Source organism: Erinaceus europaeus, chromosome 8 (assembly GCF_950295315.1).
Source record: "Erinaceus europaeus chromosome 8, mEriEur2.1, whole genome shotgun sequence".
Taxonomy (NCBI): Eukaryota; Metazoa; Chordata; class Mammalia; order Eulipotyphla; family Erinaceidae; genus Erinaceus; species Erinaceus europaeus.
In genome coordinates, this window is record NC_080169.1 from 69854897 (window position 1) to 69882839 (window position 27943).

General features: G+C 39.2%; 1 protein-coding gene across 10 annotated transcripts in view; it reads left to right on the forward strand.

The window, feature by feature from the left end:
- Positions 1-27943, forward strand: part of MAGI2 (membrane associated guanylate kinase, WW and PDZ domain containing 2) — a 1693309-nt gene that overhangs the window by 1479243 nt on the left and 186123 nt on the right. For all 10 annotated transcript variants that reach the window (XM_060196337.1, XM_060196338.1, XM_060196342.1 and 7 more), the window contains 2 exons: positions 9440-9632; positions 18101-18349. In XM_060196337.1, the coding sequence (XP_060052320.1) occupies positions 9440-9632; positions 18101-18349 (442 nt within the window). The remainder of the gene's footprint in view (positions 1-9439; positions 9633-18100; positions 18350-27943) is intronic.

A 27943-nucleotide genomic window follows, 5' to 3' on the forward strand; every position in this document is an offset into this window, starting at 1 on the left:
TTTGTTTTGTTTTGGCATTGGGCTAAACACAGGCCCTCCCCTCTACATGCATAATATAATGCAGCAACCTCCCCAACCCAATTTTTATTCTATAGTTCTAGGGAGAGACACAGAGAAAGAGTAAAGCATTGCTCTGCTATCCATGAAATTCTACCATTTTCATCCCTGGTGCTGTCCACGGTGCTCTCATGTTATGGCAGGGGTCAAACCCAGGGCCTCACAAATGAAAGTATACACCCTACCACTGAACTACCTTCTAGTTCCTCATCTTGTCTTTTACACAGAGAAGTAAAAAATCGTATCAGAACCATTTTAATGTGTAAATATTTAACCTCCTGATTGCCACAGGGTAAATGTATGACTTGGTTCCCTTCAGCATTAAACCTTTGTTTTATCAGTGGGATGTTAAATTCTTTATAAATAGGGAATTGTCTTCCTCTTTTCATTTTCCTCTAGTACCCCAAAAGTGAAAAGTATGTCATTACTGAATTTACTCAAAGTCTCACTTCTCCAGTCAGCATCCTGACACCAGTTGTAATGAGTTTGTAAAAGTCTAAGGAGCAATCTTGCAAAACTGCCCTTACTATGGACACCAGCTACAAATCTTAGGGTCTCCACAGCCTCCCTTGGATGTGACAGTTCACTAAACTCAAGAAAGTACTATATGGTGTCATGTGATTATTTCTTTTCTAAAGTGAAAGCTTACAAATTAGAATCAGACAAAAAGAAGAGACACATAGGAGCAAGTCTTAGAAAGTTTCCAAATATGACATTTCCTTTGTCACAGGAAATATGTTACCCACCCAAACCCCAGCATTGGTGAAAACTAGTCTAACCAGGGATCTTGGTGTTGTGAGTTTTACTGGCTTTCATTCTTGTATCAGTTATATCATTGCTCTGGTGGTCTAGCCCAATCTCCAGGTTTCTCTCTTTCCCAGATGTCGGTTTGGTATCATGTGGTTTAAAGGCCCAGCCTTCTAGTTCCATAGTTGGTATTTCTACATGGTTGAATCTTATCCTAAGACTGGTGGTAGGATTGACTCTACCCTGAGTCGTGTCCTTAGCTTAAACTGTGAGGTGCCCATAGTGAATTATTTCATTAGCATAAATTATCAGGTTTGATCCAAATGACCTACCATAGAACAAAGACAGTTCTGTTCCAATGGTCTAGGGGTTACCTTTCAAGAAAGGTCAGACCTCCCTTTAATCTGAACCCAAATTGTTTACTATATAACCATTTGCTAAAAAGATACCAAATGGGGAGGGGAGCACACCTAGTTAAGCACACACATTGCCATGTACAGAGATCCAGGTTCAAGTCCTCACTCCACTCCTGTAAGACGGAAGCTTCACAGTGAAGCCAGTACTGAAGGTGTATTTCTCTTCTCTGTCACTCCACTCAAATTCTCTCTGTTCTATCAAATAAGGAAAAATGCCTGCCAAGAGTGGTGAATTCATCGTGCAGGCACCAATCTCCAGAGATAACCCTGGTGGCAAAAAAAAAAAAAAAAAAAAAAAAGATACCAAATGAAAGAAACCAAACAAAATCATGTCCAAAATAAAATAACACTTTCAGGGTATCATTATGACATTTTTTGAGACACTGAACACCAGCTGAGAATTTTTAAAGGCATTTAAAGGTGAATTCAAGTAGATTTCATTGCATTTATACTAAAAGTGTCTCAAAATTCTAAATCTAAAGTTTTTTTATAGGAAAAGCCAAGTCCTTATTTATATCAGAATGCACTGAATGTTTTATTCCTTTGACAATCTGTGAGCTTTTTCAGGGCAATAGTTATGTTTTTCTGGTTCTGTGTTTTCCAGGTCTAGTACAGATCCTGGCACAATAGCATTTGTTAACTGGATTTTAAAAATATCATTTTCACCGAACTAAAACTACCATCTGGGTTTCTCAGAACAAGTAATAATCTGGAATTTACATAACTGAGATTTTAAATCCTACAGGCTCTGCCCTTTCCTTAAAAGCAGAGTTTGTGTTCTACTAGGCCTAAAACATGCTTTTTTTAGATACACACACATATATGTACATGTGCATTCTCAAAATTATTGAATACCAACTAAATTCATATTTTGAAAAATGCAGGGCCAGGTGGCAGTTCATCCAGTAGAGTGCACACATTACCAGGCACAAGGACCTACAGTCAACCTGCAGTCCCAACCTGAGGGAAGGCTTCATGAATAGTGAAGTGCTGTATTTGTCTCTCCTCTCTGTCTCTTTCTCCCCCCCCCCCCCCGCTTCTTCTCTAGATCCCTCTGTATCATCCTCTATAAAAATTGTTTAAAATTTTTTCATAAAAGAAGCAGGGAACAATGGAGTCATGCATACACCAAGCCTAGTGATAACCCTTGTGGGGAAAGAAAAATCTCTTGAAATATAAATCTGGTAACATCAAGCTTGATTTTTCTCCATGACGACTTGCTGGAATAGCACCTTATTTAAACTGGGCATAGATACAATTCACAAACCCTTTGACATTTGTTACTCCTGTTTTGCTATCTGTGACTATCATCCCAATGGATTATTTGAAAGGTCCTAAAGGAATCCCCAACCAAGACCAAATTATGGTTTTGATAGACCCTACCTAACATTGAATAGATTATCAGGTTCCTTCTCTGACATACCAATACAAATAAAAGATTAAACTATAAAATAAACATAAAAGGAAACAACAAAGTTCCAATTCTCCCACTTGATACTCAAATACAGCCTTAGAAATAAATTTAAAGGGGGTTGGGGCAGAAGCGCAGAGGGTTAAGCACACATGCCGTGAAGCACAAGGACCAGCATAAGGATCCTGGTTCAAGCCCCCTGCTCCCCACCTACAGGGGGGTCGCCTCACAAGTGGTGAAGCAGGTCTGCAGGTGTCTATCTTTCTATCCCCCTCTCTGTCTTCTCCTCCTCTCTCCATTTCTTTCTGTCCTATCTAATAACAATAATAATAACCACAATGATAATAAAGACAACAAAAGGGAAAATGAATAAATATTTTAAAAGAAACATATATTTTTTAAAAGCCCATTCCATGAACTCATGCTTTGTCTGCTTCTGAGATAAACTAACATCACACTTAGCAACTAGTCTTCACTGATCTCTCTCCTTCAGAGAAAGAAGGAATTGACTAAGTCACAGAAAGAGGCATTGACTCACAAAAGGAGCGGTCTGCCTAAACCTTGCCTGACACAGAACCAATGGAATTAATGGCCAAATATGGAACACTTTGTTCAAAATGAAGTTCAGGTGTGTGAATGCAACCATGGTTACTCCTCTGCCCCAGAGCAGCTCTCTGTGGAGTCGGTGCACAATATCCCAGACTCCCAATCTTTCCGAATGCCGGCTTTGCATTTCTGAGTCCTACTACCCTTCCAGTGGGAAGGCATCAGGTACTTAGGATAAGCTTCTTCAGATTACATAAATTACTAGTTATTCTTATTGTACTGATTTAGATTTATTCCAGTTTATTCCTCATTCCAACAATTCAACACACTAGTCCTGCAAATGACAATTTTGAGACTTAAGCCATAAAGCAGAAATAGGCAAAAGTAAGAAAATAGTCTTGGAGACCATAATGTCGTACCTTAGAAAGACAATATCAGAGCAAGAAAGTTTACTGTAAAGATCTCCCGTAACCTGTCTGCCATCCTACATTTTAAGTCAAAAGATAATGTACAAACAAAATACACTTGCTGTTTAATTGCAGTGAACTACAAAGGGAGAGGTGTATGTAGTGACTTGATCACCAACCATGGGAGGTCTCATAACTCTCATCAAACCAATTCCTGCCCCCACATACACAAAACACATTAACAGCTCAAGTCACACATAAAATGTGACAACAGGGCATTCGGCAAATAGTGAACAGCAGGACTCCAGCTCAAACAAAGCATATGGGCATTTTTCCTGCAAGAGAAAATACATTTCACAGTTAAATAACAATGGAAATAAAAACAGAAATGAAAAATTGCCAGAAAGGAACAAAAATGATATTTCTAGCTGTGAGCTGAAAAGCTATGGGAAGGCATCAGATGGAAAGATTTGGAAGATACTGCAGTGGAAAAAGGCCTGTGTGGAAAAAACTATTGAAAGAAAGAGAAAATGATAGACATGCTCCTTGGCACAGGAGTCTGGTGCGGACTTGTGGAGGAGTTTTAGAAGGAAAGAGCCTGAAATCTGCTTGCCACACATTGTCAAGTTATCCCAAGCTGTAATTATTACATATCAGATCCACTGGGGGTGGTAATAACATTAGTTGGTGTAGAAGTGAATTAAAGAAATTAAAAGGACTGATAAGGTGGTCTTGGTCTTGATTGCCTCTTGTTTTCATATCATTGTTAATTTTCCCTGACACTGAATTGTCAGCCACCTGAATGAGAATTACTTCTATTTCATATAAAATTCTCCACTTTATTCTGTGTCCTCCCAGACTCTGAGATCAAGTAGAGTTATAAAGTTGTTCTGATGCTTTCGCTTTTTCAGAGAATCCAGTTAGATAATTGAAGATCAGTTGTTCAAGGGAATGGGAAGATCACTCTTGACCAGTTTTTCCCTAGAACTTGTCCTTTAGGACTAAAGCAATAGGGACAGGGTAAAGAACCCCAAGAGGAATGAGAAACTGAAGAGTGAGAGTGAAGGGTTCACCCAGTTCAGAGAATCCAGTTAGGCCATAGGGAAGTAATAAGTTGAGTGAGGCCAGTGGGAGCTGGGAAGACTCACATGCCAGTATATTCAGAGATAAGACGAGAAGGACAATGTGACCTGATAGGTTTTAGGACTCACAGTCAGAAAGGATTCCCTGATCTAGAAAAAGTGACCAGGGTGACTGTTCTGCAAGCTCAGGTTCAGTGCACTTAAGTGTGACCCATGATACCATAAATTCCATGACCAATACTCAAAAGTTTTGCTTCTCAGAGTATGATTGTTCTGCCAATTGATAGGACCTACCTTCTTCTAGGTGCTTTCTAAGCATGCAGAATCTCAGCTCCCACCGGAGTCTGCCAAATCACACTCTCGGGTGGGTCCAGAACTTTTTTTATTTATTTATTTATTTATTTTATTTATTCCCTTTTGTTGCCCTTGTTGTTTCATTGTTGTAGTTTATATTGTTGTTGTCGTTGTTGGACAGGACAGAGAGAAATGGAGAGAGGGAGGGGAAGACAGAGAGGAGGAGAGAAAGATAGACACCTGCAGACCTGCTTCACCGCCTGTGAAGCGACTCCCCTGCAGGTGGGGAGCCGGGGTTCGAACCGGGATCCTTATGCCGGTCCTTGTGCTTTGCGCCACCTGCGCTTAACCCGCTGCGCTACAGCCCGACTCCCCCAGAACTCTTTTTTAACAAGCTCATTGTTTTACTCACATACACCCTGAAGTTTAGGGATCAGATGTCCTGAGGCATGCTCTTAAGAATTCAGGAGAACATGAAAAATGTACACACATTGGGAAGAAAGTAACAGTGCAGGAAGGAATCAGACTGTCAAATCCTTGCAATTAGGGTGACAGATGAAAACTGCCACCATTAATAGAATGTGCAAACTGTACAAGGCATATTCAAATTAAAGCAGGGAAAGTTGTTAATTTTCCTTTGAATAAAGAGACACACAGAGCTAACTAATGAAATGCAGTATGCTGAGGTGCAAAATGGCCAAAAGCTAAGGAACTACAGCAACATGAGAAACAGAAGCAATGTTAATGCCCATAGTCATCCTTTTACTACCCAGGCAGCAACTCCTGACAGCTGGAGCAAATGTAGTGCTAGTATACCAGTTGTTAACACAACTTACCAAGGAGCATAACCAGCAACAATATTATCTCAAGAACTGCAAATAAAATAATAAGAAAGCATTTTAAATATAACTAGTGTGATAACAGATGGGTAAGTGGGTCTAATTCCTCATGCTCGACTCAATTTGTTCTATAGTTGGTTTTTGTTTGTGTGTTTTTGTTTGTTTGTTTTTGTTTTAACCAGTGCGCTGCTCAGTGCACAAACCAGTTTGTTTTTGTTTTAACCAGTACACTTGTAGTGGTACAAGGAATTAAATCTGGTACCTGGGATTTAAGAGAGTCATGAGAGTCTGTTTGCATAAGCATTTTGTTATCTTCCCTGCCTAATTTGTTCTATAGCTATAGGAGCCTTGCTTTTGAAACAAAATAAATGATGAATTATGTAATTATTTAATATGTATACATATATATAGTATAATTATGTTATACTATATAACAGTTACATTGAAATGTCATTTGATTAACTAGTTATTGAAGTAAAGTGTTACTGGATATCATTATTTTAAAATAAATACATTAAACATGATAGAATAAGCTAATATTTGAAGATATACCTTCAGGTTCAAAAAGAAATGTGTCCAATGAATTTCAGCCTTTGTTCAAGTGTCAGCTTTTCAATGAAGTCTACAGTAATCATCTTTAATACTACCTAAGTCACATGACTGACACCTGTGTATGCTCTTTGTCCTGTGTCTTCCATAGAGTATTCCTGCTAGCCCACAGCATGATTCACTACTCTATGACCACTAGATTGGAAGATTTACATGGCAAGGATTGGTTTATTTTTCACTAGTGAATTCCTAGTACCTAGACATACTTCAGAACACAATGAATACTTGCTGGATAAATTCTAAGTAGTGAAAAATACTTTACAGCACACTCAGGCAGCGAAAATCAGATGTTTTACTGGAATGTTCTATTTGATGAATGATATTATGGTAATAGCACAGAAGACAACTTCAATAGTATCTATATATCTTTGCTGCATTCCTTTAGCAAGAGAAGAGCAAGTTTTTTATTCCCATGTAGAGTTTCACTTTTACTATTTTTGTTGAGGAACCAGTTGCAGCTGTGGCCTTTTCCGTTGAAACCTATTTTTTTTGCTTTATTTTCATCAGGTAGAATCAGAATTATAGTTTAAAGTTGACAATTAACCAGCCAAGAAGCTTACAAGTCATTTCTTCCTCTATAACTATAAAGTCTCCCACTAAACCATACAGGAAATCCAAAGATTGAGTACTTTCTTTGAACTAATCCAGCAAAATGCAGCTTTCCATGGGGTGATGGAGAAACACACATTCATTTAAAGTGACTTTTCAACAAAGCATTTACTAACTCTTTGAATTGTTCCTTAGTGGATTGAGCCTTTTGAAGAGTAGATTGGAACATTTTAGGCAAAAATTTACAAATTCAAGTTGGCATGACAAAAATGGGAAAAGAATGCTTGACCCACTAGACTATATAACAAGTGAACACAGAGGTTTGTAGAGTAAGAAACACACTGGACAGTCGATGGGAGACCTTTCCTGCAGTAGCATTAATGAGTTGCTCTTAACAGAACTAATATTCAGCATGGGAGCAAATTTATCCCCATCCCCAGAAGTAAAGGACAAGGTATTTTCATTCCTGTGGATAAAGAGAGTCATTCAATGTACCAAGATGATGAAATCTTCCGGAAAAATGAAAACTCTTCATATTGCATTTTGTATACACCTGAAAAGTCCTAGACACTCAGATCTAGTTGCCATGTTGATGAGTAGTACTTCTTCTTCTTCTAGCGTTTGCCCTTCTTCCGTAGCCAGTCAACAGCGTCAGGTTGAGCCTGATGTAAAGTTTTGAGACCTCCTTTGAATCTGGAGAGGTGGCAGTCGTTGACTATGTGGGTCATAGTCTGTCTGGAGCCGCAGGGGCAGTTCGGGTCGTCTCTGGCTCCCCAGCGATGGAACATAGCGGCGCACCGGCCATGGCCTGTTCGATAGCGATTGAGGAGGGCCCAATCATAACGTGCTAGGTCAAAGCCGGGTTGACGCTTGCAGGGGTCTGTGATGAGGTGTTTGTTCTTTACCTCAGCTGACTGCCAACTCTGTTTCATACTCAACAACATGAACAACTAGAAAGGATTGTTCTGCTACCAACCTTAAAAACCCTGTAGCTCACAATGGTACAATTCTGCAAATTAGCTGAAACCCACAGCTCTGGGATTTGACAGAAATTAGTGTTCACAAATTAAATCTGTAAGAAGAGACTCATTTCATAAATACATAAATTCATAAATAAGATCTAGACTCTATTCTGTGTAATGTCAGGTTAATGTAGTCACTGCTTTTCAGTGCTAGATGTTGTAAAGATAACTTGATCAAAGAAAAGAGGTATTCTTGTCCACGAGCTAGAAAAAATGTAGATTAAATATTGAAAGACTAAAATATTACGTATTATTGCCTCTAATTTGAGAAAGAAAAATGTTTTGCTAATGGAGTTGAAATTGAGTGTTTCTAACGAGAAGTGGGAAACCTTATGTCATGCCTATCATCAGAGCTGCTGGTTCAGGGAATCTCGCAATTTGCATATTTCCCAAATGTGCATCATCTCATTTCCTGGTATGGTAGCCACCTAAACAAAAGCACTTCACAGGACAGGACAGGACAGGACAGGCAGAACTGGAAATACCCTTCATACAACTGGTAGTGCCCTGAGTATTTAAAGCGTTGGAAGAGATTTGACTGAGATGTTTTAAGTAAATCAGCTAATCGGGAAAAAGGCCAGCTATGAGTTTTGCTTTGTTTTTGTTTTTGTTTTTTTTTAGTACTTACCACATGTGCCCTAAGCAAAGTTAAATGTTTCTCATGCACTGTTTCATTATATTCTCTCAACAATTTCATAAACCAGATTCTTTTTTCCCCCTTTTTTTGCTTTCAGAGAGGAGGAGAGAGGAAGGTATAAAACAAAAAGAAACCAGAATTTTCTTCAGTGAAGTGGGGGGTGAACTCAAATTGGGGTACACATATAGCAACAGTAACTCAGTACACTATTCAAGTGAACTGCTTCACCAATACAATTCCATTATTTAAACAAACAGAAGGTCATGAAGAAATCTTTATTTAACAAAACCTGGACTGAGGAGGGTATACTGCACCAAAGCAAAAGACTCTGGGAAGGGAGGGAGGGGCTGAAAAAAGCTAACAAGAGCTTTGGGGTCTTGATGTACTCATGTAGCAACAACCATACTGTAAATCATTAACTATCCAATACAATGAGGAGAAAAATCCTTCCTTAAAATCAAACAAATAAAAGTGGCTCCAGGATTCAGTCCCTGATTTGTTTCAATTCAGAATCCAAGTATGGTGACCAATCAGTTAAAAGATTAGTATTTTCCATAAGAGTGTTAACCAAGAGCCAGATAGAAAGCATTCTCCCAAATTTATGAATTTTAACATTTTGTTTGAAAACATATATTCCTCTAAAAGGGGTTAGGTGGAAAAATTGGAAATGACATCCCTCTGGTATCTCATTTCATTTTCTTGTACATGTTCAGTGTCGGGGCAAGGGTAGACTGTAAGAATAAAATCTTTCATTGAGTTACACCTATAGGAAGGAGGGAAGGTTGTAAATATGGCTATCATTCCCTTTTCAATACTCCTCTAGATTTTGATTGGAGCCATCATTGCCATGGGCTCAGCTGATAGAGATGGCCGTCTGCACCCAGGAGATGAGCTTGTCTACGTGGATGGGATTCCAGTGGCTGGCAAAACCCACCGCTATGTCATCGACCTTATGCACCATGCAGCCCGCAACGGGCAGGTCAACCTCACTGTGAGAAGAAAGGTGCTATGCGGAGGTACGTAACTCAGCACAAAGTAGCAGCAAGACCTGCAGGTTGGGTGATGAGACGCTTTGTAAGACATTTTTTAATTAGTTTCTTTATCATATGAGGGAAAAGAAATCAATGTATATCTTCAAAATATAGCTATCATTTTCAAAGTGTAGATTCTATACAAACACACACACAATCCCAAGCAGCTTTTGAGGCCTATTTTCTCTGTGTGGTCATTGAACACTCCGAGTAGAGCTTAGGGCTAGTTTAAGATATGTATGTCCTTTACTTTTTGTTACATGTTAGTTAAAAGTACATTAAGGTAGTGAAAAATACAGCTCTTAAAAATGTTCCTCATTATGTTTACAAACCAAGAGCCACTGCATTTTGATGCTGTAGTAAGGTAACTGGGATGGAAAATTAACTTCTATTATAGAGCCTGATAAAAGATAACACTGAAAATATTACCCTGATGTAGAAAAGTCCAGCTGCATATCACTCTGAGAAAACATAGTTCGTGTAACTGCAAACATGAAATCGACAAATTAGAAATAATTATTCCCTTTATAGCCATCATCCCACTTTTATATAAGAATCCACCAAGGACATAGTCAATCTTCTAGGCCAATTAGATAACTCATTTGGGAAGGTGCCTACTATGCTGTATGTGTGACCCAAGTCTTAGCTCACCCGCCTACAACTGGGAGAAGCATTAGTGTTTTACCTTTACCACTTTTACCTTTACCACTTTTACCACTTTTACCACTTTACCACTTTTAGCCTTTACCACTCTGTCTGTCTTGTCTGTCTTTCTGAAAAAGTCATCCCAGAATGGTGAAAACTCAACAATGGGAAAAAAAAAATCAGCCCTCATAGTCATAAAATGACTCAATTCAACTTTCTTTACCACCTTAGCCCTCCAAAAGATTTATACTTAGAAAGAATGTGTCTGTTACAAGCATCACATTATTTTTATAATCTGATCACTCATAATGCTGGCAATATGACCCTAAATTGTACACCAACAGTGCTCTGTCATTGGCTTGTCTTCTGCCTCTATGGGCTGCTAATGTGTCTGATCAGTCCTTTGCTTATACAGAATAATAAGTATTGGGGGAGTCGGGCTGTAGCGCAGCGGGTTAAGCGCAGGTGGCGCTAAGCACAAGGACCCGCATAAGGATCCTGGTTCAAGTCCTGGCTCCCCACCTGCAGGGGTGTCGCTTCACAAGCGGTGAAACAGGTCTGCAGGTGTCTATCTTTCTCTCCCTCTCTCTGTCTTCCCCCTCCCCTCTCCATTTCTCTCTGTCCTATCCAACAACAATGACAACAATAATAACTACAACAATAAAAGATCAAGGGCAACAAAAGGGAATAAATAAAAATAAATATAAAAAAATATTTAAAAGAAAAAGAATAATAAGTATTGGAATTGGGAGGGAACTCTGTGACATGAACCTTTTTCTGTTACAGATGAGAAAACTGGGGCCTAGGCATTTAGCAGCTTGCTCTGAGTGAGTCATTGATAACGGAGAATGTGACATAGGATAATGCTTGTTTCTTGATGCCACTTTCAGTCCTCTCTTGCTCCACTACCATCCCCATTTATACATTCAAAGATTTCAGACCGGACGGCTGGGTGGGAGCGCAGTGGGTTAAGCGCAAGCATCAGCACAAGGACCAGCATAAGGATCCCGGTTTGAGCCCTTAGCTCCCCACCTGCAGTGGAATTACTTCACAAGTGGTGAAGCAAGTCTGCAGGTGTCTATCTTTCTCTCTTCCTCCGTCTTCCCCTCCTCTGTGTTTCTCTCTGTTCTATCCAAAAACAACAGCTATAACAACAATAACAACCACAACAAAGGCAACAAATGGGAAATATAGCCTCCAGGGAGCAGTGGATTCATAATGCTGGCACCAAGCCCCAGTGATAACCCTGAAGGCAAAAAAAAAAAAAAAAAAAAATTCTGAACAACTTTTAGTAAATGTCTGTCTGTAATGAAAGAAGGTCTTCATCATGGGCTATTACTATATCACACATTAGACAAGAAAGAGTACTACTGACCTGACTAGCAGGATTAGATCATTACTTCAGACTAAACATCCATTTCTATTGAACTTTCCAGAAACTTTAAGCAAGTATTGTCATTTAAAAGGGCAAGTCAGAAGAATTGTCTGCTCTCACCAGTGGAGAATGCCATATATTTCTAGTAGAAAGGTTTTGTTAAAAGGTGTCATTCTTCACCATAAATTCATGGCATACCACTTGACCCAAAGAAGTAAAACACCTTGAATTATGCCTTATCCTTGGGCAAAATGCCAAGAGGAAGGTAATATTTGCTTGGTTAACATTTAACTGTCTTTCTCCCTAGAGAGTGATTTTTAATGAAAAGTTTACTGTGCTATATGTTCTGTAACCTGAAGATAAATTGAAAAGATATGTGATTTACAGTGAAACATAACACAACGTGCAAAACCAATGCACCAACATAATTTCATGCTCCCGTTACCACCAGATAATTATCACAAATTAAATTTTGTCCTAATCAACCCAAGCTATTGGAGTAGATGCCAAATGTTGCAAGAAAAAAAATGTTTTCTTGCAATTTGTGTGTCATGTGATTTCTATGAAAATGCTCTTTGCTGCAATTCTTACCAACTTTATTCGAGTAGGCTTTTAAGTGCATTTCAAGTTCATTTAATTTTTGAAAGCGTTCTCTTGCAGACTGCTCATTCACACCAGGAGATTTTCCAAGTTAATTCAGCCCACTCTTCCTTGAAAGCTTCATCAGTATTGAAAATGATTAAGTTCAGCAAGAGATACTTTGATAGTAAAGTAAATGCCTAGAAAAAGGCAGCCTTTCTTCATAGCTGCCATTTCTCAAACAATGAGAAGGGACAACTACAAATAGATATGACAGTGAAGATGCCTTTTCAAGGATTTCTGTTGTCCTTATTATGCCTTCCTAAGCAAAGGTGGTGGGAGGTACTAGCCTGGCTGGTGATAGTTCAAGCTAAAGAAAAGTGAGCAATTTTTATCTTGTGTAGAGACAAAAGACAATAGGAAGGGGGAGTGTTGCCACCTACTTGGACAAAGGAGCAACATTATAGGACAAGATCCTTGAAGAAGGGAGATTATAGACTTTATTTAACTTTACACTTGTACAAAGCCCACCCAGCCACAGAAGATAGGAAGCTGCCTTCCCAGTTGATGCTTAAGTGATATATACATGCACAAAAAATGCATAGAATTAATTATAGCAGGCAAAAATTGAAGTAACAAGAAAACTTTACCTTCAGTATTTTAAAAATACATATTTCTATCAAGGTTTTCCCTAGAACTCAGTACCTGCATGATGAATCCACTGCTCGAATGTCTTTTTTCTTTTCCTCTTTCTTTTTCTTTTTTTATTTGATTTGATAGGACAGAGAGAAATTGAGAGGAGAGGCAAAAATAAAGGGGGGGGAGAGGAAGAGAGAGTGAGAGAGAAGAAGGGATGGGGAAGGGGCAGATCTGTAGCACTTTCTTCACAGTTCATGAACTGTTCCCCCTGTAGATGGGGGCTGAGGACTTGAACCTGGGTTCTTGCCCATGGTAAGATATGTGCTCAACTAGGTGCACCATCACCTCACCCCAAAATACTTTAACCATATACACCCTAAAGACCTAAAATCAATTTATTTTCAATTAGGCATTAGATTCTCAAAAATGAAAGGTTGAAGTATAAAGGAAGAAAACACTCAGTAATACAATGAATTGTATTTACCAGATAATTTTAGAATCAATCTTGCACTTTAAACTAGGCCTGAGATATGTCTAGCCCATTCCCAATGGTGGTTACTCACCCCTTGCCCCCTCCCCCAAGAATAGTAGAAGAGTGGAAGCCAGCATGATAGCTCACCTAAGAGAGTACCTACTTCACCCTGACCACTTACTTAGTGCATATGGAAGTACTATGGTATTTGGGAAACTTTAGTTCTGTGGTCTTTCTCTCTCAATTTTTTTCTAACTGAAAAACAAAATCCATCTGGAGCAATGAAGTCCCCTGTGATGACAAAAAAATAATAGTGGGAGAACTGCTTTAACTATTATACTGAGAAGAATAAATATTTATATGTTTAGTAGCTCAGCTTTGAGTTGTGCAACCTAGTGACATATTATTTTGAGTTTGTACTATTTGTCTGAGAGAAGGGTGTCTCTGGGGAATTTCCCAAGATGTAAATCTAGAACTATGAAAAAGTGTTATGACTTAATCAAAACATGTTAGTCAGTCTTAATGCTATTAACATCTTTTTCTCTAACACCTATGGGAAAATCTAATTTTCAGCTTAATGAGAAAGAAAACGAAGGCCTTTTTGAAAGTGAAAGAAAGGGAAAATTTTTGATAGTTGAATGAAAATTTTGGTTGGTATTCACAGTGCTAGTGGATTTCCTGTTCCTTCCTGGTTACTATACTTTTTGTCAATTCTGAAGGTGTTTCCCTGTTCTTTGTGTATGACCGTGTCACCATTTGAATACATTTCCTGCCTTGATGAGTATAAACCAGGAGTACACAAACCCAAGTGTCTGCGGAGAGAACATCCCTTAACACTTGCAAGACCTATGGGTTGTCCCTAGTCATCAGACACCATAAGTGACTGCATAGGCATGCATGTAACACTCCAACCTCCATGAATAGTTCTTTTCCATACATATGTACTATTTCCTCAAGACAAGACACACTCATCCGCAATGCTGTCATCCTTCTGGGAGATAGTCTTGAGAAAAGGCCCAAGTTATACCCTGGAAATGGACAAGACCTATTTGGATACACAAACTTCTAGGGTCCTGGTAACCAGCATATGGCTTAGAAGAGGGATGAGAACTCTTGCTCAGCAAGTTTCTTTGGCCCTGTTACTTCTCACTTGATGGGTTATGCATAAATCAGTAATTTGTAAGAGACATTAGGGAACTCTAGGGACTTGCAAACTAAGTGCCAATTGAGGAAACAGGCAATCCTTGACACTAGCTAATCATTACTACCTATTTCAAGAGGAACTGGTAATACATATTTCTGTGAAATTTTCCTATTTAAAAACACTAGAATAACTGGTGCAGTTCTCATTGGTAAAGTGCAGTACTTACAAACATGATATTCTGAAGTTGATCCCTAGCACTATGTATGCCAGAATGATGCTCTGTTAAATGAATAAATTAATATATTTAAATTAACTAAATTGTGCATAATTAAATGTTTTAAATGAATAAGTTTTATTTAAATCATCTCCAATTGAACAAGAGAGATAGCATCATGGTTATGCAAAAAGGCTTTCACACCTGAGGCTACAAAGTCCTAGGTCTAATCCCCTGCAACACAGTAAGCCAGAGCTCGTAAAAATTAACCAAAACAAAACAACAATAAAAGAAGACATTCCCAACTAATTTTAGCAATTATTAAACAAAATGTAGGCCAGTACTACAAAAACAATAAAGGTGCCTGTAGGCCTGTGGCCAGGAGTTTACTGTCCTAGTCACAGCATCTTCCCAGAGGACATTGTTAGCAATTTTTGCCTTCCCAAAGGGAAAGCCTCTCCCATCAGCACAGTGACAATTTCCAGTACTGGTGGAGACAAAACAAAACTTTAACCTAAAAGTTAATTACTTGCTATTAAATCTGTACACCTATTTGCACATTAGCCTGACGAATGAGTCAGAGATTCTGGTAGTTAGTAAATCTTCAAAAACTAGATGTGGTATCTAGTTACTTTGCGTGACATTTGCTTCATTAGTCCAGAATAGCATCATTCATGTCCAAGTAGGATTGCAGAGTAAAGACAGGCTCTGCCTCTGGATTAGAGCCAGCTGAGTAGAAAAAGGATGTAAAGTCAATTCTATACCTCAAGATCAATCACTCAAAATCTTCTTAGCTGGGGGCCGTTGTGCTGTAGGTTAAGTGCACATGGCGCAAAGTGTAAGGTGCGGCATAAGGATCTGGGTTCAAGCCCCTGGCTCCCCACGGCAGGGGGTGGGTCGCTTCACAAGCAGTGAAGCAGGTCTGTGGATGTCTGTCTGTCTCTTCCCTTCTCTGTCTTCCCCTCCTCTCTCTATTTCTCTCTGTCCTATCCAACAACAATGACAGTAACAACAAAATGGAAAAAATGGCCTCCAGCAGCAGTGGATTCATAGTGTAGGCACAGAGCCCAGCAATAACCCTGGAGACAAAAAAAAACTTCTTTACTGTCTGATTTTAGATGTGCTCAAAATAAAGAACTTTGTTCTAGAGTTTAAAAAGCACATCTGAAAAGCTATTTTTAAAAAAGCATTCTGTTGAATATTAATAAATGTAATTCTCTCACTTACTCAGAGATCATCCCTTGGCTTGGTTAATGATTTTCTTTCTCCCTCTAGAGCCTGTGGCATAGCCACTCCCAGTCATTTATAGCAAAGACAGATATCTGTGTTGTTACTTTACTGACAACCACAACTCTCAGCCTCCTAAAATATGACAACCAGAAAATGAGCTCTCTCTTGTCACTTCCTATGACATTTAGTTACCGATTTGGTCCAATACCTCAGCAAGATTTTCAATTTAGTGTTGCAGCATAATAATTGTTTTTCTTCTCCCTGACTATCTCTAATCACTTTATTTTCAACTTGCACAAGGACTGATAAAGGGCATGTACTTCACAAAGACAATAATAGCTTGTTTTGGGATGATGTATTCCAAGGGAGCTATATTTTATAGGCAGTGTTAAATTCTGGAAGAAAAGAGAGAAAAGCTTTGACATTGACATTTTGTTCCACTATGACCTCAGCACATTTCTTACAGAGGAAAAGCATCCATTTGTTTTCTCTTATTAAAGCCTAGTTCATTAAATCTTAAAGAAAAAAATCAAATTTATGAAATAATAATAAGCAACAGCCTATAACTTATTCATTCAGTAGTTACTATAAAAATTAGTATGTTTTAGTGGGGTCATTTTTTAAATCAGAGCATATGATTCAAGCCAGCTCCATTTCCTTTACATATTAGTATAACAATATCCCTCCTTAGTCTGTTTTCTGTCCCTGAATTTTCCATTTCAAAATGAAATTGCAGCTTTTAAAGTTAAGAGCTTTTATTGGCATTTGCTATTTATTTTTAACTTATTATATGGGATAACTTCCACAATTCTAACTAAGCAACCACCCCTAGAGACCTAAAAGGGAATAATTAATTGTGGTTATTTTTCCATTTTACTATTCCTATGTTCCATCAACACTTTTTGAATACATTAATCAGATTGTGAGATGGAAATGAAACAATCCTAATTCAAATTAAAGTAGTCTAAGTGCCTGTTTCAGTTTTTTTTTCATCAAATTCCCAGAACTAGGTATTAAATTAAGAAGACAAAATTTCTTCTAGTTGACAGAACAACTTTCATTCTAAAAACTGGCTTCTCTTTTCTGCCAAACTTTCTATCATTTCTCCCTGTAAATTTGCTTGCATTCTCATGAAAGTGTCCATTTGGTGTATCTGACTGATTATACATTTTATAATGATATGGGATATAAATGAGCAAACTTCTGGTCTCTCCCTTAGAGACTGGAATTTTGTTTCAAAATTCATCATCCTTCTTAGTTTGATCTTACTGTTTGACTTGATCCTAGAGGGGACAAACTAAGAAGTATGTTTCCCTCTTGCACAAAGTGAATTAATATTTCTATGCTAATAGAATATTACAAAATTAAATAAAACCTTCCCTCTTTAGAAAAATTATGATAGAGCACTTTACATGAGTATCTCATAGGCTATCAGATCCAATGCAGACAATAATCTGCAGTAGTTTTTCTCTCCAAAGATGAGCTTGAAACCTGAATCAGTCTTCATTGGCCAATATTCCTTAGATATACTGATAAAACTGTCTGTGGGTGAATGCTGAAGATGTATACTTTTTACAAATAGTTAATGTAACTATTAATGCACAGTGCAGTTTAGGATTCTGTCCACTAGTATTATGATCTTAGGTTGTCATTGTGCAACTAAGAAGCTCAGTGCTTAAGACAGCATGTTGTTCTAAGGAAGGGTTTTTAGTTTTAGGATTTGTTGTAATGGCACATACAGTATTACAGAAACTAATGAGGGGAAAGGCAGGAAGGAGGTTGATGGGAGGTTGTGAAGACAGCTGTGGTTTGTGGTAGTGGAAAAGGACTTAACAATGGAGGTGAGACTGTCTTTGTAGACACCTATCATGGAGAGATGAGAAATTGTACCCACGTGTTAACCACTGTACTGTTAATCATTAGTCACTCAATAAATTGATAAAAGGAGCGGGCGGGGGGAAGCTGATGAAGAGGTTGCCTGTGTTTGCTATAAAGGGTAACAGGGACTCACAGGATTCCACAGTTATTCTCTATATATCTGAAGGAAGTAGAAAGTTAGCAACTAGTTTTATGACAATGTCACTATCAAGGCATTGGAAGTACTCCTCAAGGCACTATTAAATAAGCCAACACCTGTTTACCACATGCATTCTAGGGGAGCCCTGCCCAGAGAACGGGAGGAGTCCAGGTTCAGTGTCCACACACCACAGCTCTCCACGAAGTGACTACGCAGCCTACACCAACAGCAACCATGCTGCCCCCAGTAGCAGTGCCTCTCCCCCCGAAGGCTTCGCCTCCCACAGCCTGCAGACCAGTGATGTAGTCATTCACCGCAAAGAGAATGAAGGCTTCGGCTTTGTCATCATCAGCTCCCTCAACAGGCCTGAGTCAGGATCCACCATAAGTAAGTAACTTCCTCACCTGCCTCTGAATAAGAGGTCTTCTTTTTTATTTTGTTTGTTTTGTTTTCTACTTCATTCATTTACTTGTTTTTACCAGAGCACTGCTAACTCTGGTTTCTGGTAGTGCTAGGGATTGAACCTGGGACCTTTGATACCTCAGACATGAAAGTGAGAACTTATTTTTATTTGTTCCATTGATAGGAGCCGTGGACAAAAAAAACCCACAAGACTGTGGTAGACATTCTGTGTGTCTGAACATTAAGAATCTGTTCAGGCACAACTAATACTTCCTTTATACTTGATTAACAATGTGTTTGTTGCTGACCTTTGGCTGAGGGAAAAAAAAATGCAAGACTGCAACCAAAGTTTTCCTTTGTTTACTTAAATAAATAAATAAAATAGAGCAATGTGGGAGTGAATGAGAGTGTGCGTGTGCGTGTGCGTGTGCGTGTGTGTGTGTGTGTTGGGGGTGGGAGTGAAGGAGGGTCTGATTCATAGAATGAGATGGAATATCTGTGTAGTGAAAGAAAAGAAAAGAAATAAAGGAAGGAAAAAAAGGAAGGAAGGAAAGAAGGAAGAAAGAAGAAAGGGAGAGAGAGAAGGAGGGAGGAGAAGATGAAAAGAAAAGAAATGAGAAAAGAGAAGGAAAAGAAAAGAAAAGGAAGATAGAAGGGAAGGAAGCAAGAGGAAGGGAGGGAGGGAACGGGAGCAATACTTATCCATGCAAAGAACCAGTCAGGAACCAGGCCACACAGAGCTTCATGAGCCCACGGAAAGAAATCTGCCTGGTAGGCTGTCTGTAGGAACCATGGAGGGTTTTGTTGAGATTGATGGAAATCTGACATAGCTTTAAAAGGTAAAGCCAGAGGGCAGGGGAGATGGCATAATAGTTGTGCAAACAGACTCATAGCTGAGGCTCCCAAGTCCCAGGTTCAACCCCCCACACCACCATAAAACAAAGCTGAGCAGTGCTGGGGGGGTGGGTGGGAATGAAGACCGCTGCTTGTGAAAAATGAATCAGAAAGAGAGCAAGCAAGAGTGGATACACTAGACACAGTTATGAGGCCACTGAAATAGCACCTGGATCTATAGATACTGGTGCCTCCCCCTTAAAGACTAGAGGTGGACAGAGAACAAGGTAGATGAATTCACCTTAAGGGGTTCCTGCAAATCTATAGTTCTGTGAATCTTTGCAGCAGGTGACTATCAGAGATCATGTTTCTCTTTCTAGTAGGTCATCTTTGAAGTGTCTCCATCTGCCTTGGTGCTCTGCCTTTCAGCAAAGCTATTCCAGCAGTCACTCAGCAGCCAGCTAACAGTCAGGAGAGGAGAGAGAGAATTGTTCATTTTTCTTACTGAAAATGTTATAAATAAAAACATCCCCCGCAAAACATTCATTTTTAGAGGAAAAATAATAGTAATTGACTAGTGGTTCTAAAATTCTTATAAACTATGGTAGTTTTCAACACATGGAGGTGATATCAAATAATACTCAAGCAATCAAGTTATTGAAAATGAATAATAGCTTTTTACTATAGAGTTAATTCTCTCAAAACCAACCAGAATTGCCCTGTTTAACTTTAGCTTTGACAAATTCAAAAAATGAAAACTGTAGAAGCGTTAAACCTCAGTGAATATGTGCAGCAGCTAAATTACACACATCTGAAAGTACAATTTCATTTCTCTTTTTCCTCCTGATAAGTTGAAGAAATAAATCCAATCTTTAAGCACAGAATAAAAACAAGATACTGTCAGTGAGATAGACTCACCAAGATTAAAAGGACACAAGACTAAAAGTCTTCATGAATTATAAAAACAGGCTTCCAATAATTTACATTTGAGGAGACTCTTCACAGAGAGCTATTGTCACTATTCCAGTCACTCAAATTGGTTATTGGGGCAGGATACCTAAAAGGCTAGGATAAAAATAAAAAGGATACTACCACGAGGCCAGTGTTAAGCATGTATTTAAGGTCTCTGTATTATTTGAAACCTAACAGTTTTGCTACTAAATGCACAGGGTGTGTGGGTGTGTGTGTATGTGTGTGTGTGTGTGTGTGTGTGTGTTTCTTTTGCAGGTAAAACCTATATGCAGGTAGGGCTGGCAGAATACAGAATAGTGCACTTCAATAGTGTGCTACTTTGTCATGCAGAAGACCCAGGTTCAAGTCTAACCTCTACCACAATGAAGGAAGATTCGATACAGTGGTCTCTTTCACTCTCTCTTTGCCTGTATCTAATAATAATAATAATAATAATAATAATAATAAAGTAAAATAAAACTTATGCACAGGTAGATTTGGAAAACAAGGAGTAAAAATGCTTGCAATAAATGTCAACTTTTATTCCTGTCAGCAACACTAACATGACCTCAAAGGAATTCTAATCATTTCATTCCCTTGGAGAGTGGAAATATGTTCTAGAGTTCATGATGCTTCCTGACTTCTTTCACATATTTATTTTCTTTCAATTTTTTAATTAACTTATTTATAAAATAGAAACACTGACAAGACCATAGGATAAGAGGGGTACAATTCCCATCACCAGAGCTCCGTATCCCATCTCCTCCCCTGACAGCTTTCCTGTTCTTTACCCCTATGGGAGTATGGACCCAGGATCATTATGGGGTACAGAAGGTGAAAGGTCTGGCTTCTGTAATTGCTTCCCCACTGAACTGAACATGCACATTGACAGATTGATCCATACTCCCAGCCTGTCTCTCTCTTTCCCTAGTGGGGTAGGGCTCTGGGGAAGCAGGAAAAGTCCGGTTGGCATCATGATAGCATCTGGAACCTGGAAGCTGAAAAAGAGTTAACATATAAAGCCATATAAATTGTTGACTAATCATCAACCTAAAGGCTGGAATATAGCAGATGAAGATTTGGGGGTCTACATTTTGGAAATAGCTAGTAGGTCTATTTTAGGTATATTCCAAAGTGTCCAGGACTTTATTAGTTTTTGCCTGAGCCTGACATCTGATATTTTGATTTTAATAATATTTATTTATTTATTTATTTATTTATTTATTAGTGAGATTGGTAGAGGAAGAGACACACAGGTGCCTCACTATGGTGCATGCCTTACCTAGGATTCAACTCATGACCTCATGCTTGAGACCACAACACATTTTTTTTAATTTTATATATTGACTTATTTATTTTTTTGCCACCAGGTTTATCACTGGTGCTCTGTGCCTTCCTGGTAACACTACCACTCCCAGCTGCCACTTTTTCTTCATTTTTACTGATATAAACAGAGAAAAATAGAGAAGGGGAGACATGAGTAGAGAGCAAGAAATACCTGTCACACTATCCTACCACTCCTGAAACTCTGCCCTCCCCTGCAGGTGGGTGCTGGGAGGTTGAACCCAGGAACCTGATCATGGTAACTGCCAGATCTTTATTTCCTTTCAATTTAAAGAGTTTCAAATTCAGGTTATCCTGTGCTCTATGGGAAAGAGAACTGTTGCATTGATAGCACAGGAAATTTGCAATATATAATTTGCAACACACACCTAAAAGGTTCCTGCCCCCACCATCGTGATCTCATATTACCATCTGCAATAGTTTCAAATTCTAATTTTGAGGCGATATGCCAAGTACCTCACGAATAGGAAAGAGCCATCATCATGACACCTACCCATTGTCAGTCGGCAGAATCTCAAGGGTTCTTAGTTGCTGCTGAGAATGTAGTACTAGCAGGTACTCAAGAGTCACAACTGGGGCCAGGCAGTGGCACACTTTGTTAAAAGCATACATTATAGTGTGTAAAGACCCAGGTTCAAGCCCTGGTCTAGTGGTGAAGCAGTGCTGCAGGTATCTGTCTCTTTATCTCCCTCTCCCCTCTTAATTTCTCTCTGTCTCTATCTAATAATAATAATGACAATAATAATAATATTTTTCAATAGTCACAACCACTCCCAGGCATCTGTTATGTTTCTCTTTGTGTCTTACCTGTGTGCACTAATTTTGAACACATTTGTGGTTTTCTTCAAATCTATGATGCTTTTTTTGTTAGTGGGGAGAGAACTGTTGTGATGGCTTTGGTAGGTGTACTAGCACATCTAGGTGTATGAGTACAGTAGTTAACAGCCCAGCCCATGTGACACAGTCATCCTGCCTGGATTTGAAGTCTGGTGCCAGCATTGAGGAGCTATGTGGCCTTGAGGAAATTTACTATCCTCCTTGGGCTTCAGTTTTCCTGTTGTGTAGAGAAAAGATAATCTTAATATATATCTTATAAAGTTATTATAGAGGTGAAAAGAATTAGCACGTGAACATGCTTAGAAATAGCAGTGACTGAAAGTAAATACTAAATGTGAGGAGTCGGGCAGTAGTACAGCGAGTTAAGCACAAGTGGCACAAAGCGCAAGGACTGTCTAAGGATCCCAGTTCAAGCCCCCAGCTCCCCACCTGCAGGGGAGTCGCTTCACAAGTGGCGAAGCAGGTCTGCAGGTATCTTTCTTTCTCTCCCCCTCTCTGTCTTCCCTTCCTCTCTCCATTTCTCTCTGTCCTATCCAACAACGATGACAGCAATAATAACTACAACACAAAACAACAAGGGCAACAAAAGGGAATAAATAAATATTTTTTTAAAATATTAAACATGTCTTTGTTGCTATCTTGGCCACCACTCCTGTTGGAAATTACCTTTCTATTTCATCTCTTTACTCCTTCAGCTCACCTATCTTGAAGAACAGAGTTCACAGTGGCCGTCATTTCAGTTAGTCACTAGTCAGAATCTTCACTTTTCTAAAATAACTAAATCTGAGCTGCAGATTTACTTCTTTGAGGGTCTTCATCCTCTCCCTACATGCTGGCCCTCTGGGTGTAGTTTTCTCACTTCCTCGCCCTTTATGTCCTGAGTCAGCTATAGGAGAAATTATATATAGTCCTGGTATTCATGCCAAACCAGCTGAGTATGTTTTTGCTGATGCTTCAAACTGGAAACCCTTCCCCAAATCCACTAGTCAATAAACCAGAGACCAACCAAACGTTATCTTCCACCTACCTGAAAACATTGAATCTCTATTGAACATTTCAGAAAAGAAAGGTGAGATGAGGAGCTCAAGTAAACTTGCCCATAGACCCTCAAAGAATTACCTTTCATAGCTTTTTGAACCCAGGCAGCAACTTTGCAAGGGATGCCAGATGTTTATTTATTTCTGGCTTACTTACTGCTTGCCATTTATTAACACTCTTAACCAAAACTTTACACATTTTTTTAAACATATCATTCCTCCCCCCACCACCACACCCCCAAACAAAAAAGGAAGACATTGCTCTTGAGTCAGTTTATACAGTGAAGGAGCACATTGCTGCTTTCCAAAGCCAGTGACCCAGAAAGCCAATAAATGCTTAAAAGTATACAGGTCTTAGAAACATCTATCTGAGGTGCAAAAACATCCTTCCTGAAAACATGAAGCAAGCTTCCTGAGCACTTTGTTCCATTATCCAAAATATTACATATTTTTCTTCATGCCTTCAAATAGGACCCAAGGGGAAACAAAGTGATTTCCAAACCATTTTAGAATTAAGAGTCAACTATAGCAGTAAATTATGTTTTAAATTCTTATAAATATTTATATCCAAAGGTTTCCCTTGTCATATTACTGATAAACAGAGAATTGGGAGTAATGTTAGATGCTTCTCCAAGATTTGAATCTTTGGTATATAGTGGGGAAGCTCAAAGCTTTTTCCGACAGTGACTAATTCTCCTTTGCTGAGCTCTGTATGTACACAGGATAAAAAAAAAAAAAAGGCATTACCTTCTGATTCCAAGTGGATCATATACTTGCACTATGAAAAGGCCCAGTGCCCAAGTGCAGAGGGGTTAACAGGTTGGCCTTTGGGCCTCCCCAGATCAAGGCTGAGGAATGATAGCCAGGTATTATCTCTGGATAACCTATCCTTATAGGTACTTCTCTCTTGCCCTAAACCAAGAAGGACTTTGGAACAAGTGATGATATAATAATGACCTTTAGTCTTGCTTTTCTCTAATTTGTAAAGAAGACTATTCTGGAATGTATAAAGTAACTGTACCTGGACAAGATGGACAAAGTGGTGGAGGTGAAAGCTTATTAAGGGAATCTATTAACTTAGGAACAATATTGTGAAATAGAACACATTCTGTACAGCAATCATGCCACCAATCAAAGCAATCAGCAGTAAGAGAAATGATCTCTTCATCCTTTCTTTCCCTTATTCTTCTCCTAACAGCACTAATTCACATTTCTGTGTCTTTATTTCAAGTATGTCATCATAGGTCAAAACACTGCAAGTGTCTGTCTCAGCAGTCTTTCAACTCTATGTTGGTGCTGAAATTGTTTGTTTCCTTGTGTATTTTTTTCTGGCACAGGCTAGAGGATGGAATTGTTTATTTGTTGACACTCTCTAAGATCCATTGCAAGATGCTATTCTAGGAAAGAACTGGTTGTATTTAATAAAATTTCCTAATGACTTTTCCAATATCTTTGAAGATATCTGTAGGCGATAATGTTTAAAAGTTATTCCAGAAATTTAAAAGTTAGCTACAGGATTTTCTGTTTGTTTGTTTTGTTTTGTGCTGGGCTAGCTTTGCTGGTGGGAGAGAAAGACAACCAGGGACTCATGGCTGAGTGGTACACAGTTCAGTCTTTATTCATTTGGAACACAGCGCAATCTAAGCTATCTCTAATCACAATCTTGCCCTTATCTCTCCTGAGGTGGAAGAGTCAGGTCTGAAGAGGATGTACGTAGGATAGGGGGTGGGGAGAAGGAAAAAGCGCAAACCAGTAAGGATTAAACCAAGCCCTGGAGGCAGGGGGTGCTTAGTTAACAGTAGTTATGTAAATAGAATACAATGTTAAGCAGGGGGGGATTAAACCAATGAAACAGAAGGGGTCTTAGAAGCAGAATTTAGAAGCATACCAACAATTCCCCCTTTCTTTTTAACTAATGGCCATAGTAACAGGAGTGTGGGGTGAACAGAAACCTATATCGTAAAGGCATTTTCAAAAGAACTGGCAGAAGACATGGAGGAACAAGTAAGAGAGCAGCAAGAACCAGTGTGATGCCAAGGGGAGGCCTGAGGGGGCGTTTCTTGCCTCAAAGGGCAAGGCCTATCAGGCGAGAGGGCATTTCTTGCCTCTGGGGGCATCTCTTTCCTCTGGGGGTGTTTCATGCCTCAAAGGACATTTCCTACCTCTGTGGGCAGAGCCTGCAGGCAAGGGGTGTGGCCTATAGAGTCCCAAGGCAGCTGGCTGCAGTCTGTCTTTGAGAAACCCAGCAGAGTAAAGGGAAACTGCTGTAAAGTTGTGTACAGTGTCCAAGAGGTGTACCAGTAAGTCCAATAGAAGTGTCAGTCCAAAGCAGATGACCATGGATCAAATGCCAGGGGATGAAACGCTGCAGGTCTGTCTCAATGGGGAAGGTCAACCACTGTAATTCTGCTTTTCTGTCGAGAGTGAATATTGGAGTCTGTGAATCAGTTTCTTCAGGTCATGCCAAGTCACATCATTGGTTTTGGGGGGCTGCTGTAGTCATGCCATTTTGTGGGGAATGTCAGTGAACAGGGGTCCAAATGGATTTCCAGGGGTTCCATTTGAGCAGATGTTTTTTCATATGAAGACGACAGCTGTAATTCACTTATTTGTGAAACAAAACTTTTTAAGGTTGTTTAAACAACATAAGCTCAATAGAAGAACCATGGTTAGAAGCCTCAGGCATGAGAATTATTAGCATAACCATTATGTTATCTACCCCACCATATTCATACAGTTTTTAGGATTAAAATTTTCAAATTTATGCCAAGACATAAAAAAAAATCAAAAGAGAAAAAAACAATTTTTGGATTGTTTTCAGATGTCTCTAGAAATCATGGCTGCATCCAGCATTTTTTTTGTGTGTGTAAAGTCAATGTCATACAAAAATTTAGTCATTCAAATCACTCTCTTATGAAACGCAACTGAAAGCAGACAGCAAACTTAAGATATTCAGAGAGAACAACGAGGGGGGAATCGAGAGAAAAGCCGTAGACAGCTTTTGCTTCTTTTATCTTGAACTAGATTATCCAGATCACACCATGTAGCATCATGAGTCCCCAGAGGGCGTCCTAGTCCAAAAAGCTCTTTGAAATTCCATGTAGGGTGCTTCTGACAGTTCTTGCTGGATTGCTGCAAGCACCCATTTTTAAAAATGTCTTCCCATCGAAGAAAGAATTGAATCAGGAGGGTAGAACTAGCCATGTGTCTCCATTTTGGGGTACTTCCAGGGTACGGGAGAATGCTCTTCAAGTTAGAGTACTCCTTCTCTGCAGGAAACATGGGAGAGGGAGTCCAGAAAGTCCCAGGGGAAATCTCTGTGCATCTTCTAAGCTCTACAATCACGGTCATAAGAAACCAAAGTTCCCGGTCAGGGAACCAAAGTGTGGCCCAGAGCAAAATGTTTCAGAGACAGAAAAACTGTCTGATGAAGAATGAGTAGAAGCTTTGGAAAACCCCTTCATAAGTAGAAAGGCAGCCCATAGTGGACAGGTAGCCAAGTTTACTTATCTGGGGGATGGGCAGGTTAGGTCCCACGTTGGTTGGGTGCCACATGCCAGTCCCTGTTCAGGGCTCCATTATGCCTTATGCCGGACTAGCTTCGCGGGTAGGAGAGAGAGACAACCAGGGACTCATGGCTGAGTGGTACGCAGTTCAGTCTTTATTCATGTGGAACACAGTGCAATCTAAGCTATTTATAATTACAATCTTGTCCTTATATATCCTGAGGCGGAAGAGTCAGGTCCAAAGAGGATGTACGTAGAATAGGGGGTGGGGAGAAGGAAAAAGCATGCAAAACAGTGAGGATTAAACCAATGCCCTGGAGGCAGGGTGGTGCTTAGTTAACAGTGGTTATGTAAATAGAATACAGTATTAAGCACGGGGGAATAAAACCAATGAAATAGAAGGGGTCTTAGAAGCAGAATTTAGAAGCATACCAACAGTTTTGTTTTTGCCATTTTGGGGCATAGTTCCTGGACTAGGAAAGTGGTTTAGCAGTAGGGTAATCATCATATGCATAAGGCTCTGTGTTCCATCCCCAGCCACATGTGACATCAGTAAAGAGAACTCCATAAATGGTAGAATGGTACTTTGTACGAGTATTTGTGCTTGCATATTCTCTCTATCTATCTATCTATCTATCTATCTATCTACCTATCTCTATCTCTTTATTTCTATGTCTACCTCTTTCTCTACCTCTCCCTCTTCCTCCCTCTTCTACTGTGTCTGTCTGTCTCTCTGTGTCTCTTGTAAAAACAGAGAAAAGTTGTGTAGAATTAATACTAGATGATCTCACTCACAGATGGACTCTAAGAAACAAATTTAAAAAACAGTAAGAGTTGAATCCCCAATAGGAAATAGTCTATAACAGCATATTCAGGGACTCAGAAAGAGAAAGGACTACTAAGAAGAGGTTGGGGACCTAAGTCCCTATGGTAAAATAAGATAATAGTTTAGTTGAAGGTGAAATTTACTGATACTTATCTTAGAGAAATATGGAAATGTACCTTTATTGTGATAAAAATCTTGTAAGTCAACATTTCCTCAATAGAATGATATTAGAATTAATAATAAT